We start from the raw sequence: 22,198 nt of genomic DNA on the forward strand, positions 1-22,198 counted from the left end.
CAGGGCAGGGCGGTATGACAATACACTCACCTAAAGGATTATTAGGAACACCTGTTCAATTTCTCATTAAAAATACATTTAAATTTAATTCATACAGTTAAGACTACGCAATATATATATATATATATATATATATATATATATTCTATTAAAAAATGTCTGTACTAATTCAGACTACATATTAAATAAATCTATTATATCTGAAAAAAAAATTGTTTAATTCATATTTTTGCTTTATTTTATTTGTCCAACTGTTTGATTTGCTTCTTTTTTCTTATTTTCAATAACAGAAATGAGATAAAATAATACAAAAATAACCATATTGTGATATATATCTTTTTCATGAAATGAAATCTCATAACGTGACAATGAGATACCCACAGTGAGCACATCATCCCTTTCGTGTATATACAAGTACAAACACTCACAAACTCACCAGGCAGTCTGTTCATGTTTACCCCCTGGGCAGACAGTCCAATTCCCATGTACCTGGAAACACCAATGAGAGAGAGGACAAATTTACTAAAAAAAATAAGGACACTGTCACTGATAATCTCTGAAACTGTATTTAAACCACATATTAAGCTCCTGATAAAGTTACTATTCAACTGGGTTTAGTGACAGACCATTTTAAAGGTCTAGAATTAAACAAAAAAAGGAACTATTTGCCCTGCATAAATAACCTTTCTGTTGGTCAACGTTGTGAATACATGACCAACCTGAACCTGTTGCAAAATGGCTGGATTTCACTTATGAAATTTGCTGAATAACAGTAAATGTGACCATACTTTAAAAATAAAATACAAGAATCAAGCTTTTTAAATAATACTGAATAATAACATAATATTGTAAATAAATAATATAATAAAATGAATGGTGATTGGACTGAAGAGCCCTTTCCCACAAGTGAGTCTGGGACAGAGTTCTAAGGCATGACTCGACTCTTTTTAGTCACTCACAACCTGTAAGTTGCAGTTAGATGACCTAGTAGAACAGGAGCAATCCTGCTGGAATATATTTAGTAATCACATTGCAAAGTGGTCACAGGAAAGGGTGGGACCCTTTTCCATTTATTTTTGGACAATGATATCCTCAAACCGAGGGAAGGACAAACACCAACTACTGACTCAAGCATGACACATGGTTTCAGAGCAATTACATTTACATTTATTCATTTACTCATTTAGCTGACGTTCATTCATTTAGCGACTTACAAGTGCTATATATGTCAGAGGTCGCACGCCTCTGAAGCAACTAGGGGTTAAGTGTCTTGCTCAGGGACACATTGGTGTCTCACAGTGGAGTCGAACCTGGGTCTCTCACACCAAAGGCATGTGCCTTATCCACTGCACCATCACCACCCCTTTTCATTATCATTCTTTATCATTCTGAGACTGTGAAAACACCTTTTCATTAATTTCAGAATATCTTAGTGGTGCATAATTTTGCTTTAATGAGCAACTATAAGTTTGAGTAAAACCTGATTTGAGAATGGTCTAAAGTGGATGAACAACTGAACATCTGTACAAAGAATCACATGATCAGTGCCACAAATTTACAAGGCACTATAGAAATAGTGCTGAAAATTAAATATTACTTATTAATTTGACCTTATACGTAAGGGGTCAGTGCGTCCATTTGTTTTTTGATTTAATATTGAAAGTAGAAAACAGTTTCTTTTTCGTTTTTTTAATTCCAATACCCGGAATTGAGGAAGAACTGATGACGGAACAGTTTGATCTTCGGCAGATAAATCAGAGGAAATTATAGAAATCGAATATTCAAGCTGTTTATAAATGTTTCTACCTGAGAACAAAAAAACCTTGTTTTTCGTTTTCTTCGAAAAAATTAAAAGACGAAAAAGCAACTGTTTTCTCGTTTTTCTACTTTCAATGTTAAATCAAAAAAACGAGTGAACCGTACAGACCGTAAGGTAATATTGTCCCTAGATTTTCAATGTGCTCTCACACTTTCGAACCCCACTATATTTAAAACAGACCTGATACCGCTTCTCTTCAAATGCTTCCCGTGATGCATCTTTTGAAATTATAAACAAATATTGTATCTCGTAACACATCAAAATGCCTTCAACCAGAAGCTATTTGCACTTACCCATCTCTTCCTTTGCTTACGATCTTCACCTCAAAGTAGTAGATGCCACAAGCAGCGGGGATGGGATGGGTGGCCCGAACCGACGCTGCATCCTTGTGGTTTTTTCCATGGCCTAAAGCAAGACGGAAATATTGAGAGAAATTAATCACTGACCAAACACACCCTCTAATATAGATGACTGTCCACATAAATAACAACAAAGTTTTTAAGGGGACAAGGGTTTTCAGCTAGGGATAGGTCATGATGGTTGACGACAACAGACACTCTCCAGTTGTTTTCAAAAAGCCCTTTGAACAGCAGACAATTCGTTTGTTTCGTTCGTTGAAAGAACCAAATGACTCAGTAAAAGATTCATTCATTTTTAACTTAAAACTTAAACTTTGTTATTTATTTTTTAAATGAGCGATCATTTCGCTTGATAAGACCCTTATTCATCGTCTGGAATCGTTTAAAGCCCTTTGAACAGTTTGCAGTTTGCACTGAAACTGTCTTTTGAACCTTGAACCGTTTGGTTCCCATTGAAGTCCATTATATGGAGAAAAATCCTGGAATGTTTTCATCAAAAACCTTACTTTCTTTTCGACTGAAGAAAGAATGACATGGACATCTTGGATGACATGGGGGAGAGTAAATTATCAGCAAAAGTTTTTTTCAAAAGTGAACTACTCCTTTAAATACAAGTTCTCCACAGCGACTCTAGGGGTCGCTGTTTGACAAAAACAGAATTCCTGCGTAGTGTGCCTTTAAGTCTTGATGTACTTAATTGGTGATTAATTGATCTTTTGTAAAAATATAACAACTTGACACTCTGAAACAACTTTCCTCCTCTACTTTGAGCTCCTCCCACTTCAAACTGCACTGGTCCATTCTAATTGGGTAAACTCGTTTTCATAAAACCAAGTTATTTCTGAGGCATAGCCTGAATCAACTCTCATCCGGTTTAACTCAAAAGGTCAGGGAACCAAACTGGTTATGAACGGCATTTCATGTAGTCTGTAAAGTTGACATCTAATACACTCTGACTTCAACATTTCCACTCATTTCAATTGTGAGAAGTGAGTGTCATAGCCGTCTAAGCCTCCATGTACCATAGCAATGTGCTCCAATCTCCTAATCCATTTTCCTGCAGGTTGCTAACACCTGCCAGCATTAATAGACACTCAGTATTAGATTCTGCGAGGCCAGGCTTGCCTCCTGAGCCAATCATTTACGCAAACCTCACTGCACTTCAAGAGTCTCATGTTTAACTTCTCCGTGTGAACGTATCTTTGTGTTTATGTGCCTCAGACCTGTAACTTAACCCACATCTGCAGTTTGATTCCAGAACACCATATCTTGGTGCTACTGCATAAGCACACGTGTGTGTAAGAAATTAGGCTATGTACTAAGTTTTTATTTACACTTCATCATCAATTAACTGTAACAATGTGAATCACTTTTATTTTTAGGATCAAGTTCTGCTATCAAGCCACAATCGGTTTGTCAGCCAAACCCAGACAAGCATTCATAATCAAGAACACACAAAATCTATTTATATTCGAGTAAAGGCAGACGACCCTTTATGTGCAAATCCCCGACTCTCTCTTTCAACACACACTACAAATGCACATACGTGTGCACGCTCCTCCCCGCCCCCTGCTCACACACTCAATCTATTTATACATCATGCCATGACCAAACCATTCTGGGAGCACAGAACAGCGAGAGGACCTTGGGTGATTCTCTCCTTCTTTAGCTGCTTGTCTGTCTGTCCCTCCCTCTATTTCTCTGCCAAACATGTTTAATGCACAAAACACAAACAGCTTTCATACAGAGTCCTCCTCTGCAGTGCATAATCATGTCTGGTGCATCTTAAAGTGCTGCTCTAATCCAGTGTAGGACATTTTTTATTGTATGTTCTGCATCTGCGCTAGCTGCTTTGTGCCTCACGTTTCTCTTATTTTAAAATGGGGATGAGCCAGTAATTTGATAACACCTTTAGGACACATAATTTCCAGTATTGACACAAGGGTGAGAGTTTACATGCATGATCTTACACTTATTTATTTATTTTTATATGGAGTGAAGTATGACTAAGAAAAATATGTAAATTAATGGTTGGTTGAATGACATATTCACACACTTATTTAAAGCTGCTCTCCGTAACTTTTTTAAGTTAAAAATAATCCAAAATAATTATATATATATAAAAAAAACATTCTGCCAGTGGTCAAAACTATCTGCTGGCCATAGCTAGATTCAAAACGGTTAGCTTGTTATAATGATTTTAATTCCAGTGGTACTGGTGGGTTTCCGCGGGAAATTCGAGCATGTCTTTGCGTCATTACGTCACACCCGTACACAAAAAGAAGGAGTTTCGGCTAGCTGCGCGTGAGGAGATGTAAGAGATGTATAGGCTTTTCTCGCAGCACTTTACATAATTAAACTTATAGCATCCAGAAAGATCCAAACATCGTATAAAACCCAAAAGACTTCGTACTTTGGATTTAAGGTGGATAGGGAAAGAGAAAAAAAACGTCTCATGCGAACACAAGGATTTAAACATCGGCGGCGCTTTTGAAAAGTGCGTGAACTCCGTGTTTGAAGGGGTTCAAAACGGAAGAAGAGACGGCTTTTTTCTCCTGAACAAGTAAGACATTTCAATAGTTCAATCGCGTAACAGTACGTTTTCTTAATTCACACAGTTATGGAGTTTCCTTTGTTGTGCCTTTCTCGTTTTGCTTTTATGGAGAATATGAATTCTGAACTACAAAGCTAACCATAAAACACATTAAATTTAACATTAGTCACGCAATGCTGATGTTGTTAAAGGATTAGTTCACTTTTGAAAAAACTTTTGCTGATAATTTACTCACCCCCATGTCATCCAAGATGTCCATGTCTTTCTTTCCTCAGTCGAAAAGAAATTTAGGTTTTTGATGAAAACATTCCAGGATTTTTCTCCATATAATGGACTTCAATGGGAACCGGATGGTTCAAGTATCAAAAGACGGTTAATAACTGTTTCAGATGCAGCTTCAAATGTCTTTAAACGATATCAGACGATGGATAAGGGTCTTATCATGCGAAACAATCGGTTATTTCAAAACTTATTCCAAAAATGTAACTTTTATAAGGACAAATGCTAGCCTTGCTATATTCTGTGAGGCGCGTTTGCAACGTCACGTATTACGTAATTACGTTCAAAAGGTCACGGGCGACGTAGCCGAAAGTACAGAGTCAGTGTTTACAAGTTGAACGCATAGGTTGAACGTGCAAACTAACTCAAACACTGTTTACAAAAAAAGGAATTAAAAGGAAAAACAACGATGTCGACGATTTTGATTCTGTACTTCCGGCTACGTCGCCCGTGACCTTTTGAACGTAATTACGTAATACGTGACGTTGCAAACGCGCCTCACAGAATTTAGCAAGGCTAGCATTTGTCCTTAGAAAAGTTACATTTTTGGAATAAGTTTTGAAATAACCGATTGTTTCGCATGATAAGACCCTTATCCATCGTCTGATATCGTTTAAAGACATTTGAAGCTGCATCTGAAACAGTTATTAACCGTCTTTTGATACTTGAACCATCCGGTTCCCATTGAAGTCCATTATATGGAGAAAAATCCTGGAATGTTTTCATCAAAAACCTAAATTTCTTTTCGACTGAGGAAATAAAGACATGGACATCTTGGATGACATGGGGGTGAGTAAATTATCAGCAAAAGTTTTTTCAAAAGTGAACTAATCCTTTAACATGAACAATTTGAGAACAAAGTAGGCTACAATTTGCGCGGTTGCTGTAAATCGCGTTGATTAAATCTAACGAAGCTTATCATGTCGAATGCTTTTCCCCCCCTAGTTAATCAGAACAAAAGTGGATGTTACTTGTTCCGATGAAAATTCTTACGTTGGTCAAACTTTCAAAAAGTGAATCTGTGATTCTGTATGACAGTATCTATCCACACAGCGCGGTGATTGACGGCAGCACTCGCCTCAAAACACTGTGTTCATCCGCGAATGATAATTCCGCGAATAACTGCAATTGCAGATTTCGAACAGAGATGGCGACAAAGAGGAAAAGTTGCGGACTGCAGCTTTAAAAAAAAAAAATCTATCAGCCTCACAGAATTACACTGCTATCTGGTAAAGCTCCTTTTTTTATTGGGTCTCTCTGACAAAACATCTAAGGGAAATGTGGGAGCTGTACAAGGCTACAGCTGGCATCCATAATAACATCACTGCAGTTTGAGTGAACAAAGACACAGGGAGAGAAGATCGGGAGTGTTGTGCTAGTGTTAGCAAACAGGGTTTCACAGCTTCACAGAGACACTAGGGGGAAACGAACACAATCTGATGATGTCACCGCACCGACTAAACATGCATGATTGGCTCCTCAGACAGGCAAAACCCCTCTATAGGCAAACATTACAATGAGCTTAAAGGAAACAGAGTCCAACAGCATGGACACAGGAAATAGATAGCAGTCCACCGAACCACACGGAAACAATCTAGGCTTAAGATATATTTCTATCTATTCATCTTGCCTTAATCTTTTCACAGGAGGTGGTGTAAAAGCAGTGCACTGCAAAATCTGCATGGGGACTCATGTCCTTGTCAGTGTGACAATGTGGAAAATGAGGTCCACATTGCGAACAAAGACAGAGAATGTGCCTCTCATGTCTTTTCCACTTGTTTCATCATGCACAGAGTGATTTTTTTTGTGTCATGCATCCTAAATAAAGATGAAGAGCCACATAATTTGATATCATTTTTCATTAAAATATTTGACAGCACATATCTATTGTCTTCACTTGAGAACAAAAAATTCACTCTACAGAAACAGAATCTGGTACACTGGCTAAAATAGCGCTGAAGGTTAATAGACTGCAGGTTAAATGATCTATTAAGTGGAGCTGGTTTAAATATATATTTAAAGATGTATATAATGGCTCTTTTAAAAAATAGATTATAGTAACAAGATATTTGTTTTATCCTAATCTAATCACAGCAATCCTGTTTTGAGGATAAACGGACCAAACAGTCAGGCTGACAGAACAAAAAAAGCACAAAAGTGTATCAATATCAGTGTATCAATATCACATGACTCCTAAAAAACAAGTACCTGGCAAACATCAGCCGCCATATGAAGTGGTAAACATACCCATAGCCTGAAAGAGGATAGTGGCCAATGAGGTACAATTTTCCACAGACACAAAGCAGTGTACATTACCAAAATAATGCAGTGTTGTTCATTGTCGGGTCAAAGGGGGTGAACTAAACTTCAAGGATAAACTTCCTACTGGGCCTGGGCATTAACAAACATACTGTGTGTTTAACAACAGCTATAGACTAAACAAAAGGCAAGTGACCTTCAGTGGTATAAGTATTAGACAACAGGCCCACATACACACAACATTATAATCAGAATTAGGTGCATTATAACCGCATTTGTGCCTAAACTAAAAATAACCAGGGTACATGTTGGTATTGGTAACATTTCAGTAATCTGTCAGACAACTGACAACACAATACAGCCTTTTTACAAGCCTAATAATTCACATAGATGCTACAACAAAAGAGCTCATTGTTATTAAGACATCACTTAGATTTTTAAATGTCAATTTATATTACAAGTCAAGGTAGCTACTTTGTGAAAAAAAAACATACTAGCAAGTTTACACAAGCAAAAGTATTTGTAATGCACACTTGTGTTTAGTAAATGCATGTGTCTATTCAATAAGCATTAGGACGAGCAACTATATTGTTACAACTAAACTAACTAAAGAATAAGTAATAATAGTAGTAGTACATAACAAATTGTTACTAGTAAATTACACCAGCAACAATTACAGCACATACTCCTGACGCTTTTTTTAAATAAACCAAATATGAATTCATGTCCCAGTTAATCTTAATGTTGAAACATTTTCCTAATTGAAAAAACAAAGGAAAAATAAATTCGATTTTCTATTCATTAACTATACGATATAATAACTGTTCTTTTTATTAAAACCAATTTTTAAGTTTAATCTAAAACAATAACTAACCGCATAACACTATTTTCCACTGTTCTTTTTAATAGTCAACTTACTTTAATCAGTCATTAAGGTTGGTAAACACTGTCACAGACATGATGTAATTTCACCAAGCTGATTGCTCACTAAAAAAAAAAAATTAATCATGTTTTCAGGCCATTTCAAGTTTGATTGACTTAAAGTGGTGAAATCTAAGTGGCCGATTTATTTACTTGCTTTTTAATTAGTCTTCCCATTAACGCCATCATTTTGTTCGTTTAGATCGATATGTGAACGCGCACGAAAACAAGAGGCAGTATTTATCGCACGAGCCAATCATATCCAACCATGACCAATAATATCCAAGTGGGTAATCCAGGCGGAAGTTGAAGCCTCGCGGGAGCCGCCATTGTAGCAGAACTTCACCTGCTGTTAGCATCCCATTGACTCCCATTCATTTTGGCGTCACTTTGACTGCGAATAACTTTTGTTTTTTTTAAGTCCAAAGACTTAATTTGCCCATTACTTATTTTTAAAGAAACACGACAATGTATAAAATTCCATTACTTTGTATCTTACGTTACGGCCTAGTAGAAGCCATTTTTGTAAAAGATAGGATAAAGATTGTGTCATAACCACGGGACTTACTGTCACACAATAGAGACATTACCGTATAGCTCGCAGGCAATCTTTTACTGTCTATGAGGCAATTGGGGGGACATAGCGGCATAAAGTCAAGGGAGAAGCCCATAAATAGACTCCATAAAAGCAACGGGACAAAATATTCCAATGTTTTTGACGAATTAGGTGATTCAGATTTGTCTTGGCACAGCTACTTGAAGATTTTCAACTGTTAGACTGTCGTCACGCTCAGTTTGCGCAGTCACTTAGGCATCATACTTCAGTCTTCTCCGTTGAAATCAATGGGGTCGCTGTGTCCATTACTTTTACTCTCTATGATAATATCGTGATGGAGGCATAACCTCTTCTCATGAGACTTTTCCCCGTTCAATCTCAATTACCCCTCACTAAACCTACTGTATATGCTTTGGGGGGTCTGTTAAAAGTCAAAGGGCTCAGCCTCCCGCTGTAACTTTGCTTTCTGGTTTCACTGTTGAACACTGTTACTTTAGAAAAACGTGATTTATCAACTTCGTAATGTCACATTTTATGATATTTGTTGCATTGTTTTATTTTTGTATTATGGGTTATTTTCTCTTCCAATTTTTCTGAGGAGGCACTGCCTCGTCGAGGAAACACCTTTGATGACTAAAAGGCGTTGTTGTGCGAATGAGCGGGATTATCAATGTAAAGGTGCTTTGATTGTTAAAAGTGCTATATAAATGAAGGTGACTTGACACAACTCCAGTTTGAAATGAATAGGGCATGCTGATATGTAAACTACAGATTCCCATAGAATTCAATGGAAAAAATGTGCAATTTGTTAACAGCAACAACACAAGGTACTTGGGAGTGACTAAAGGCAAAGGAGAACTAATAAATAATAAGTTTTAGGGACTAACTGAATAGACAATAGTCACTACTGGAATGATGACTAGTTTAATGTATGTCTAATGATTATTCAGCAGTAATCAAATGATAGGTTCTATAAAAAAAAATAGATATAACTTGGCCTGAAAGAATATTTTAAAATAAGCTTGCCAAAACCATTGAAAGCTTATACATTACGCTCTAAATAGACTGATAGTTCTCAAATTAGACTGCTTTATTAACCATTTACTAGAAACATGTAAACAAAAAAGTACATCTGCACTGGGTAAATTCACAGTCCCCCCTGAGGCGACTGGGTCATTCGAAAAGCCACAACAGTTTAAACAGCTAGTGTTGTGGAATTCGAATTCATTATAAAAGCGAATTCGAACGATTCGAATTCGATATTGTTCGTCAATGCAAATGCGTCAAATATATCATGAGCACAGCAACAACAAGATAAATAAAAAAACATTTTCAGCTGTTTGTTGCGTTGTGAACGCGCCGCGCGTCCTTATATAAATCACCCGACAGCGGATAACAAATGCAATTATGCAATGCGGAGTAAACTAAACAATCATTTGCAATTCATTGCAATAGTGTAGCTGCTTAGCTGCCCTTATATTGCCCTGCCGTGGCTAGCTAGCCCCAGCATCGACTAATTCACCGAAAGGGAGTTTAAACCATAAGCTTGGCAAACCAATAACACTTGATGTTGTTGACATGGCAATAGGTAAAAGGTAACTTAGGTGTCCAAAAAGCTAGACCCTCCAGTCGTGCTTATGCCCCAAGCTACTCTCGCTAGCCGAATTCTGACATGACGGTTTGCTAAATGTCAACCCATTTGGACATTCCTCTTTCCTACTATGCAACAAAGCAGAAGGGGACGGAAAAACACAGCTCAAACTAGATCGGGGAGATTGCATACACACTCGAGTGCAGACGGGATTGTCAAGGCCTATGGGTTGACAGTTGAGCATGTGTCACATCTGTATACCTTTGTAATGCACCCGCAGATTATTCTGTGAGAGCCCGATGTAGCTGTACTTATCCTTGGGGCTCCAAGATCGGGGTAAGGGGTTCTCTTCCTCATTCACGGCCGGGTACAGTCGCTTCAAACGCTCGCTTAGCTCATGCTCTTGATAATTAAAAGCAGGATCTCCTGTTAGCAGGCTCCCCACTCCAAGCTCTGCCATTTTTTGCTTATGTTTTTGTATTCCTTCTAGTAATCCTACCCTGTTGTGCCAATCCGCTAAAAAGGAGACAGCGCTAGACTAAGGAGAAACACACACACACAGCAGCGGGGAGAGAGAGATTTCCCCGGATAACAGCGGCTCGCTCGCTCGCTCTCGACAGTGACGTGTGGGTACTGTAGTCGAACACAAAGCCTGCGCAGTGCACGCGGCTGACATGAGGGAAGTGCCGTCAACTACATGACCCATACCTAATTCAACTGGGGCTGTAAAACGCAGGCTAGGATTTGTAGTTTTTATGTATGTGGCTACTTGATTTGTATGAAAGTAAACAATTTCGAAATGAAACAATCTCGAATCAGTGACTCGGTGGTTTGTCATTTATTAAAATGTGTGGTGATAAATTCATCCCACTACTAGACTCGGGCATATCATTCTCTCACTTTCAGCTATTTATGTAACAGACTTCATGTAATCCTTGTCCCAAACTCTTGGTCTGTGAAGCAGTAGTTTTACCTTTTTGACTTGACTTATTTTAAGTGTACTGATTGTTTTCTGTGTTAGGGTCCATAACATGGCGTGCATATTTTTTGTCCAAGTACTTTATTGTCTTTTAAAATAATTTGACAAATTAATGACATATATCACGTTACTCTTTAAAACCAATTTAGTTTGAATTCCTTTTTAGTACATGTAAATAATACATATTAGTGTGTGTTTTCCTATCTTAAAGTTACCCCCAAAACTTCAAGGTGGTGAACAAATTAACAAAAATAACTATTTAAAATGGTGTCCTAATAATACAAAGTTAAAAACTAAATATGGCATCATTTTAGGTTTTAATCCATATAAACACGTTTTATAAATATCAGTAGTTTTAAAGATGTTGAGATAATTGAACAACTTTTGTCCAACAATTTGTATATTCTCAAATGTCAGAGTGGCACAACTGCAAACTATTTTATTATGAATTGACAAGCTAATGATAATAAATATTATAATGCATCATCCAAAGGAGTCCAACTGATCCTTGTGGCAGAGTGAAAAGGTTTGTAGATCTCTCAAATACTGGTAAACATTGCTCATTTCAAGTCTGGGTAGGGTTGGTACATTTTCCCTGTCAGGTGGTACAACTATATCCATATTTGGCTGTATCGCCTGACATAAAAACACATTGATATATTATTTAATAACTGAAACGCGTTTAAACTTTGTTCATCATGGCTCAAACATATGCATTACATTCGTTTTTAGTTTTAAAGAATTATCATAATTATGATTTAAAGAATAATGTTGTTGTTTTTTCATTGAAATTACTAAGTTTATGACATGTTTACAGTTAAAAGCACGTTCGTATATTCAAAAGCAAGGTCACTTCTAACCCTACGGTCAATGATCAAGACATTTTGTTCAACAAGTTGAGTAAAAAAGAGACGCTTGTTTTAGAAAAACAAGACACTCAGTGGTGCAATTCAGTAGCCCTAGCGTTAACTGCCAAGAGGGAAAAAGACAATTGTTAAATCATAACAGAGCAATCTAACGTTTAAAATATTAAACAAAAAACGTGATTTATTTGAACATACACACGTGAATTTAATGCAACCCATATGATGTTTTAGACGACAAGGCGAGTTGGTTTTCATAAAGGCATGCCGTTGAACAGCTATTCATGGAAGGTCTTTTCAAGGGTCCTGCGGTATCATGGCAACCACCTGTCAAACAACAACAAATGCCATGCCGTTGAAGTTTCAGTTGGATGTACGCTGATGAATCTGCTGTGGAATAATATAAAGCTATTTATTCGTCCAAATGTCACTAAAAGAACTACAGCTGCCACCGTTACACTCTGAAAGGCAAGATATAAGGAGATTTTAGAATCGTTAAAGTTGCTTAGTTCACTGAACTAGAGTTGCCTACAAAACAAACAAGTCCGTAGTTAAATGGAAAAAAGCTATTAAATCAGTAACTTAAATGACCAATAACATGTTTTCACATCAATATATTTGTTTAAAATACATCTATACGTTTCAAATAAGTTGTATATTGTGGTGAGATCTGGTATTACCTCAACTCCCGAAGAGCCCCTGGTATCGAAGTGGCCAGGTGGCCTTTTGCTGTCAGGTCAGAATTTCTGAATAACTATCCTTCATAGCCCATTTAACCTATACCAGTAAATCTAGGTGTATCCCTACACTCATGTGAAACAATAACTTATTCCCAAGAACCATCAATTCAATTCATACTCACCCTCCTAGGAGAAGATTCCGTGGGGTCCTGGTGACTTCTTGATCTCGCAAGAATGATTCTAATGCTCTGACTACTTATAGAACTGTTTCATGTACACTGAAGTAAAAAATAAAACACTTCCGTCTTTTTTAAAATGAAAATGTATTTATACAAACGATCAAAATACTGGTTACACAATAATTAGTATTTGTAGCAAAATAATAAAAGGTTACAGATTATGATACTTCAGTGTATCCAAACTTAACAGGGCAGTCTTGTATAGCTTTTTCAAAGAAGAATTGAAGATGTATTTAAATACAATTTCAACATCTCTCAATAAGAAAGCAATGAAAACATCTAGAATTTGTACCATGTTTAATATTCTTCCTTAATGTTTTATTTTTTCTTGTATGCCCTCATCTCTCTCCTTCTCTTTTTTTCTTTAAGACTAATGTAAAATAATGTTATTTCTTTTCATATCTCCTCTCTTAATGTATTTGATATCATAATGTCTCCTTGTTTTGATAGTTTGTTTACTGCTTGTATGTCTTGTCTTCTGTTTATTAACATTGCATTAATAATAAAAAAAAATTACAAGAATCAAATACCTAGTACACAGTTCAAGCAATAGATGAAAAAGTAACTTGGTCTCGTTCAGAGCGTATCAAGTTAAAAGTTTACAGCAGAGCAGTTAAATCAAAAACCTTTCCAGTAAACTGGACTGAAGAGTAATTACCTTCAGGGATGCACGCAAAGATCTCGATCAAGGATGCAACAACTAGCAGCGAAAGAGCAGTCATATTTATACTGAACTGGGTTACATTGTTCCTTCTACACTCTGGGTTTTTTCCATCCTTGAGCAATCTGTTCTTTCCAATGAACTAACCTTGTGACATTAACTTGCGACACATAACCATGCGACTTCAGGTTCCGCTGCATGGGGAGGCTTCTGGTGTGGGCACAATTCTCCATGTTGTGTGCATTTTTCCGTCCTTTGCGAGCCTTGCGTTTTGTGTTCCTTTTTGAGTGTGTGTCTGTGTATAAATCTGCACGTGTTTTTGTAAGTTCATTAAAATCTATACAATTCCCTACAATATGTTAATGATTACCATTTCCCCACGTTATTTTCTATTTTAATCAAATTTTTTTATTATTTTAAATCATTCTTTTAATCATATGTTTAATGTAATATCTCAATATTTGTTTAAACATCTCCTGTCACTGCTTGACATAATCGACTAGTTGAAGCTGTCTGTCTTGTAATCTATGTTATGTCTCACTTTCCATGTAATGATGACAGCAATAGCAGAGGATCACATAGGCACAATACTGGCAGGATGCCTAGGACAACGTTTATAAAAGTAAGTAATCAACCTGGTGGTTAGTTTTAGTTTTATTAGTTTAATGTTAGATGCGATTAATCGATTTGACAGCAATATTTTAATCACAAAAAACAATATTTGATAGTATTCCAGTCATGCACTGATAGCTAGCTGACTTACATATGGATCTATACTGTTAACGGTTTACAGTATATAAAGTGTGACTTGGATTTAGTAACATATATTTGGCTTATTTGGTTTATTAATGCTAAAAATAGACATTTACTTTGTATTGTTTTGACACCACCATCACATGCCCAATAATGCTGGATCACTCTCATTTTCCCTCAGACCAAAGGAGGGGAAACCTCCAGTGACCTTTCATCCTCGCCTGCTGAAGCTACCAATCAAATTGTCCAAAAGCCTAAAGAAAAAATACTTCATGGGTATAGTACAACACATAGCCAGTGTTCATTTTTAGTAATGTAGTTGTAAATCTTTATAGTTTTAAATAAAAAAGTTTTATACAATTGTTTTGAAACTTAGTCATCTTATCTGACTTTTCCATGTCTATTCTGAATGCCAATGTCTTGTTCCTAATGTCATACATAATGTGCTGCAGATCTCTTGCCAAGCCTCGTTTCTTAGAGCAACTGGAGGGTCATCTCAAGAGAGAATTAGAAGCTTTAGACACACACAGCCCCAAAGTCCAAGAGCTCCGACTGCAGGTTTATATCCCACTTTGCATTAGTCTCTTGTGCTTTAGCACACATTATGGTTTAAACGTTTGGGGTTGGTAAGATTTTGATGTTTTTGAGGAAAAAAGACTTATTCTAACAAAAGCTGCATTTGTTTGACAACAACAGTAATATTGTGAAATATTTAAAAATCAGCATCATTACTCCAGTCTTCAGTGTCACATGATCCTTCAGAAATCATTCTAATTTGCTGATTTATTATGAAGAGTTCAGATGCAAAAGCCTCTAAGTGCCATTTGAAATTTTATTCTTTAATGATGATTTTTATCAAACTTGTATATTTAAGTTCAGTGATTTCACTTAAATGGCAATGGTAATTACCTATTAATTGTTATTTAAATGAAATTACTGAACTTAAATATAAAAGTTTGATAAAAATCATCATTAAAGAAGAAAATTTCAAATGGCATTTAGAGGCTTTTGCATCTGAACTCTTCATATATATATATACTTTATCATTTCTAATTTGGTGCTCAAAAAAAATTATTATTGGCTTACTATTAATGTTGAAAACAGCTGTGCTGCTTACATTTTTTGTGAAAATCGTGATAATTCTTTTCTTTGATGAATAACTTGATGAAAAACTCAAACACAGCATTTAGAATGCTTAGAGCTTAGAATTTAAGTCTTAACCATCACCTCTGTTTAATGCATATATTTTCTGAATACATATATATACATACGTATGTGTGTTTCTATGTTTATGTAGTATAGTATATATAAACAGTTTTTTTTTCTTCTGCTTTTCCCTCTGCATTATAAAGGTTTATCAGGAGGTCTTTGGATATTTAATTGAAGAATTTAAAACCTATAAGCCTATTTTGTCTGCCATCAAAAATGAGTATGACATCACATTAGGTATGTGCACTCTTTTTATTATTTGTGGGAGGAAATCTTTGTGCAAGCAGGATAACGCTATTTCTAGTATTGTATTAAACAAAAAGACGTAGACGATCACTCTCAGTACTTTAATCTGATGCCAATGTAAAATAGAGGAAATCTAATTGATAAATATATGGTAACATAAAATGAAATGCTAATGCACTCTAAACAATGCTGGGTTGTTTTAACCCTAATTTGGGTCAAATATGGACAAACCCAAATGTTGGGTGAAAAATGTCATTTAAAATCTGTCAATTTTTTAATTACATTTTTAACCCAACATTTGGGTTTGTCCATATTTGACACAAATTTGTGTTGCAACAACCGAGCAGTTTTTATTGATGAGGAAGAAATTAGTTGAGATGAACTTGTTAATGTCTCTCACTCACAGCGCATCTCCGTGAACAGATTAGGGATCTGCTACCACTTCGGGCAAAGCTAGTGCTTGTGTCGGAACAGTGTGAGAAGAGGATTCTGGATCTGAAAGTGCAGGAAAGAGATGAGATCCGAAATCTGAAGCAAGACCGTCAGCGACTGCAGGACGTCGTGAAGAGTATGAGAAGACAACAGAGTGCTCTGCAGATTCAGGTGGAGCTGGAATGTTTTTACAATTTATTATTTCTGGCATTTTGTAGAAATCAACATTGGATTATTCAGACAAGCTTTATAGCTCACTCTGAATCTTTGTATTCTGCTTGGTTAAATAATATAATAACTAGCATGAACTTTCAATAGGCTACTAGGAAGGAGGAAAGCTTATTTTATTTTAATTAATTATATCATCCCATGGTCTATTAGCAAACTAATCATATTATGTTGTGGTTTCTCTTAGCATATTATGTGCATCTTATTAACATTTGAACACGGTTTGAAATGAATTGAAATCTTTTGGATGTTTACAGCAGATGCTTGTCAGGGCCAAACGGTGGGTCAGTGATTTACATTTCAAGTGGTTTAGGTCATTCATATACAAATTTGGGAGATGAGGGGAAAAAACAAGCCAGTGTTATTTTTTGCAATTTGAACTAGGTTAAAAACCTGCTTTGAAATTTATATTAGTTTATTTCGTTTTATTCTTTTTCTTTTTAAATGTTGCATATCAACGTCTACATATTAAATATTATAAAATATTTATAATATTTAAAACACTGTAAATATGCTCATAATCTGTAAATCTGTAAATGCTTATCCTGACTAAACCCAACTGTGATACTTTTATTCTCATATTTTTTATATTTAAATTTTTTTTATTATCATTTGTATTATGTTTCCTGTTGTATTTGTATTTGTGCACTGGATGCCTCAGCACCAAAACAAATTCCTTGTGTGTGCAAGCACACTTGGCAATAAAGCTCTTTCAGATTCTGATTTTTATAGATTTTCTATTTAGCTTTTAACACTAAGTCATTTTTAACTTAAGTTAGTTTAAGGTTTTACTTGCTGCACTGCTGCACTGCTGCACTGCTGCTTCCACAAAGCAAATTGTTGATGATGAAACAAACTCATGTGCATCTTACCTCTTCCACAGGTTGATCATCTAAAAGAGGATCTGGCCTCCCAGTATCAGCAATACAGGGATGAACGTGATGCACGAAGGCTGCTCATTACCACAATCAGCACAATGCGCTCTCCTCAAGATATTGAGCGTGATGCTAATAATGAAGGTTGTAATCACACTAGTAATGGTGATGATGATGATGATGATGATGATGATCAGTAGTGCAGTCTGAAAAAAAATAAATCTACATGGAAAAAAAACAATTTCTGCTAGAAGTGAGTGTGTGAATTTAAGAGAATAAGGAGCAAGTGGAGGAAGCATAGCAGTTGTGATGTCAGATTAATTTAAGATGATGAATTGAATGCTAGCTGGGCTGGAGATTTCTGCAGAGGTTTGATTGGCAGGAGTGAGTTGCAGTAGTCATGATAAGAGCAGAATAGAGCTTGTACCAGTCTACCAGAACCAGAGTAGCTTCTATGGTAAGAAAATGTGTGTTTTATTGGAATATCTTGTTTTTGGAAGGAGTGGATAGAGATTGAAGGAGGAGGTTTGACTCTGCTTGTTCCTCTCAGAGGCGGAATCGGAGGATCCTATGGTGGTGAAAATGGCTTTGCAGGTGTGTAGAGAGGATCTTACCAAAGCTCAGGTGGAGCTCAACCGCCTGGAAGCAGAATACAGCGATGTGGTCCCTCGACGCGACTGGGATAACCTGAAACGTATGCATGAAGAGACTCTAACAAAGGTATGGAGAATTATTTTATTTTTTTATAAAGTATTTTTCTGTTAAATAAATGCCGTTTCTTTAACTTTCTGTTCATCAAAGAATCCTGAAAAGGTGTATCACGATTTTAACAAAATTTTTAACCAGTATGAATAAGAAATTTCTTATTTCTGAAGGATCATGTGACATTGAAGACATTGAACAATTCAGCTTTGCCATCAAAGTAATAAATTACATTTAAAAATATATTAAAATTGAAAACAGTTGTGATAATATTTTTACCATATTACTTTTTATATTGTATTTTGATCAAATAAATGCACCTTTCGTGAGCAACTCCAAACTTGTTACATCCAAAATCAACTTAAAGGAGTAGTTTGTGATGTCATCCAAGATGTCCATGTCATTCTTTCTTCAGTCGAAAAGAAATCAAGGTTTTTGATGAAAACATTCCTGCATTTTTCTCCATACAATGCACTTTACTGGTAACCAAACGGTTCAAGGTCCAAAAGACACTTTCAGTACAAACTGCAAACTGTTCAAATGCCTTTAAACGATTCCAGATGATGCATAAGGGTCTTATCAAGTGAAACAATCAGTCATTTAATAAATAAATAACAAAGTTTAAGTTTTATAAGCTCAAATGCTCGCCTTGCTCTGTTCTTTGACGCACGTTTGTGACTCTCCTGTTCGAACTCATTCATCAAAATTAACAAATCTTTTTCCGAGTCATTTGGTTCATTGAACGAAATGAACGAATTGACTCGGAAAAAGATTTGTTCATTTTGAAAAGTGAAACTACTCCTTTAAACATCTTATTAAACATCAATTCCAGAGGTAGAGTGATAATAATAATTTTACAATAATATTTAATGTGATTTTTTTCCTTGTTTCAGCTGGAAACCTTGCAAACAGACTTTGACAAGATGAAGTCTGAATATGACACACTGCTTGAGGTTCATCGCCAGGTAGTTACACAGCAAAACGGTCTTCAGAAGGAGCCGGAAGGATTCAAAGAGGTCTATAATGATAAATATGTAATCATAAACGTATCTGATTACTTAACATTCTTCTAATCTACAGTCAGCACCTGCTGTGTTACACTCTAATCAGTCAGTGCTGCAACATGGCTCTGATAACAAACACAATGTAACAACTCCCAGACCAAACTGGGAAAAATGTTCAGGTATCAGTCTCTGAATTTTCCATAAGGATTTCACCAAGTTTCTCTTCTTTATATAGCACATATGTTGAGCATTTGTTTTAGATATTGATTATCTAATGCATTTTATAGACACACTCGGAGGAATTGAACGATGTAGAGAGCTTTTTGAAGGTCAGTCCAGCCAAAAGAAGCTGGAGATCTTGCTGCAGGAGGTGAATGGACAGAATGAGTTCTTTACTGGCCTTGTAAGTGTTCCTAACATCCATCTATCTATCTATCTATCTATCTATCTATCTATCTATCTATCTATCTATCTATCTATCTATCTATCTATCTATCTATCTATCTATCTATCTATCTATCTATCTATCTATCTATCTATCTATCTATCTATCTATCTATCTATCTATCTATCTATCTATCTATCTATCTATCTATCTATCTATATATATATATATATATATATATATATATTTGAAGAGTTCAGATGCAAAAGCCTCTAAGTGCCATTTGAAATTTTCTTCTATAATGATAATTTTTTTACTTAAATGGCAATGAAGATTACCTATTAATTGTCATTTAAGTGAAATTACTGAACTTAAATGTACAAGCATGATAAAAATGATTATTCTAAAAGAAAATTTCATCTGAACTCTTGCATCTGAACTCTTCATTTGTAGAATTAATGCTAAGCGTGAATACTCTGATTTACAATATGCTTGTTGTGGACCTAACTGGATATTAAAATTGTTTTGACAGGGCACAACCAGTGACGTCCCCATTTATCTACAATATGAGGGGAAAATTAAGAATCTTAAGCTCAACAAAACAGATGTTATCAAAGTTATAAAAGATATCTGGAGGAACAAAACTACAGAGAATGAAAAGGTATGGCATACTAATATCCTGTCTTGATTTGTTTAAACATCGAATAGTTGAGGATTTATAACTGTATTTCTCCACCCATTTTTCCTCAATGAAGATTGATCACTCCAGAGATCTGCAGGTGTTTCTTCACAGCTATCTTGTGGAACAGTATAAGGATATGTCCGCAGAGTGGGCTTACAGCTTGATGGAAAGCATCCAAAACAATCTTAAAGATGATTTCATCTGCCTTTTCAGTGACATCTTGACTGGGAAGGTTTGTGCTTAATCTAAGTTACAACCATTTGCCATATTGAAAAAGTCCATTGAAAGCAGTTTTTTCAGCTGCTGTATTTAATAAGGGCCTCCAAAACAATCCAAATTTGTATTGGGGTAATTATATACTAACTGAGATTTTATGTAGAATAATTGAGTGTCATTTTGTGGCAGGTTGATGAGAGTATCTACCATGGACAGACACAGCTGCTGTCTCATTTGCTCAAGGTTTTTATTCAAAGTGACATAACACAGTGCGGATCACTAACTGTATTAGAATTTAGGTGAGTGACAACTCGTATGTCTTCAGTAGAAATATATATGATTGTCATGTGATTATTATAATATGTGCTGATTATCAGTGAGGCATTGAAGCAGGCTTTCCCCCTGAAGTCAGATCAGGACATAGATGAGCTGCTGATGACGGCTCAGACAGAGCTAAGGAGTAATGGAGTGCGCATTTCTTATCAGACACTTTATACAGAGGTCAGTTTGGATTTTCTTTGGCTAAGAACAAGAAAATATGTACACTATCATTCAAAACTTTGAGTATGCACACCAAGGTTGCATTATATGTTCAAAAATGTTCTGCTCAAGTCATTTGTTTTGATCAATTGAGTGCAGTCGCTAAATAAATGTATTATTTATTTTCATTAAAAAAAAAGTACTGTGCCCAAACTTTTGAATGGTTCTGTATATATTAATGTTAGAACAACATCATGTTTTGTGTGCATGTTGTTTCCACTCCAGGACACAGATGGAAGACATAAAGAATTCCTGAGTCTAGTTAAAAAACAAGCTACCGCTGAGAGACTCCAGTACATCAGTGAGCTGAGAGTGCAACTTGAAGGCAAAGGGTGAGAAATCATCCATCCACTGTTTACAATTAAATGCATTATAAGATAAATCGGAGTAAAGCCTGCATTGTCATAGTTGTGTCCTGTTTTGTATGTCATCAATGTAGGGAAGTGGACGCAGAGCATCTCGGGACTGCCTTCAAAACTATCGATCCTTCACTGGATTCTGAAACTCTGGACTGGTATCTCAGTTTAGCTTTTAAGACAAAGGAGTGTGAATTACAAGCTCAAGCTTTGAACACGGAGGTTGTGCTACAGCGTCTCTCTGTGGCGGATGTAAAAAGGGCAGGGCCAGCGCGATGACCATAGTTATGTCAAACACATTTCCAATTTTTCTTTTTATAGCACACCGACACTACATATATAAACCAAGCACAGCACCAGGGCATAGACATACAGATGTGTTAATAGTTTGCATATTGTTATGGAATTAGAAAATTGCATATCAGGAATGACACAATATTAAATAATTAGATAAAAAATTATATCAGTAATATGTTTCTGGCTTCTTTTTTGCTTTCTATTAAAAACAAAAGAAACGTCATGCTTGTTATATTGACATTTTACCTAGAAAAAAAATCAAGAAAGCTGTGTTTGTATTGTCTGCATGTTATTTGTCAATAAATTGTACATTTATGTTTATTTGTATGTCAAATGTATTCTTATGATTGTTAACACTTTAGTGTAACTTTAAAAATTTACTTTTCAACCCATGGTAAATGCAGAGAAGCACTGCGTTTGTGAGACCAATTTATCAGTTAAACTAATCGAAAAATAAACAGAACTGTTCAGCCACATGTAGTTTTATTTTACACAGAAGTTTTTTAATAGCTG

General features: G+C 35.8%; 2 protein-coding genes across 7 annotated transcripts in view; one reads left to right on the top strand and one right to left on the bottom strand.

The window, feature by feature from the left end:
• Positions 1–13,836, bottom strand: part of ranbp10 (RAN binding protein 10) — a 31,969-nt gene extending 18,133 nt beyond the window's left edge. Inside the window, exons 1-4 of one of the 5 annotated variants that reach the window (XM_039684226.2) lie at positions 12,379–13,810; positions 10,600–11,953; positions 2,113–2,224; positions 437–489 (exon numbers count right to left, since the gene is read on the bottom strand). In XM_039684226.2, the coding sequence (XP_039540160.2) occupies positions 437–489; positions 2,113–2,224; positions 10,600–10,798 (364 nt within the window). In that variant the 5' untranslated portion in view covers positions 10,799–11,953; positions 12,379–13,810. Of the gene's footprint in view, positions 1–436; positions 490–2,112; positions 2,225–10,599; positions 11,954–12,378 lie in introns of those variants that run through there. The other 4 variants (XM_039684230.2, XM_039684233.2, XM_039684232.2 and 1 more) reach the window with 4 other exon arrangements.
• Positions 12,515–22,006, top strand: tsnaxip1 (translin-associated factor X interacting protein 1). 2 transcript variants are annotated; one of them, XM_089116498.1, is made up of 17 exons: positions 12,515–12,648; positions 14,322–14,382; positions 14,695–14,789; positions 14,966–15,071; positions 15,866–15,959; positions 16,375–16,571; positions 17,512–17,647; positions 18,054–18,223; positions 19,099–19,170; positions 19,286–19,388; positions 19,497–19,612; positions 20,127–20,255; positions 20,350–20,508; positions 20,682–20,791; positions 20,870–20,993; positions 21,258–21,364; positions 21,472–22,006. In XM_089116498.1, the coding sequence occupies exons 1-17, from the start codon at positions 12,605–12,607 to the stop codon at positions 21,665–21,667; spliced, it is 2,019 nt and encodes a 672-aa protein (XP_088972624.1). In that variant the 5' UTR covers positions 12,515–12,604; the 3' UTR covers positions 21,668–22,006. The 2 variants fall into 2 exon arrangements, with proteins under 2 accessions (XP_088972624.1, XP_039540157.2); XM_039684223.2 differs by lacking the exon at positions 12,515–12,648 and adding an exon at positions 13,934–14,081.
• The last annotated feature ends 192 nt before the right edge of the window (positions 22,007–22,198 follow it).

Source organism: Pimephales promelas, chromosome 10 (assembly GCF_988280905.1).
Source record: "Pimephales promelas chromosome 10, fPimPro1.hap1.1, whole genome shotgun sequence".
NCBI classification, from domain to species: Eukaryota; Metazoa; Chordata; class Actinopteri; order Cypriniformes; family Leuciscidae; genus Pimephales; species Pimephales promelas.

Coding starts and splice junctions, on each gene's coding strand:
- tsnaxip1 (XM_089116498.1), top strand. CDS start 12,605: ATGTCACTAAAAGAACTACAGCTGCCACCGTTACACTCTGAAAG. Junction 12,649..14,321: donor CCACCGTTACACTCTGAAAG/GCAAGATATAAG, acceptor TAATGATGACAG/CAATAGCAGAGGATCACATA. Junction 17,648..18,053: donor GCGTGATGCTAATAATGAAG/GTTGTAATCACA, acceptor TGTTCCTCTCAG/AGGCGGAATCGGAGGATCCT.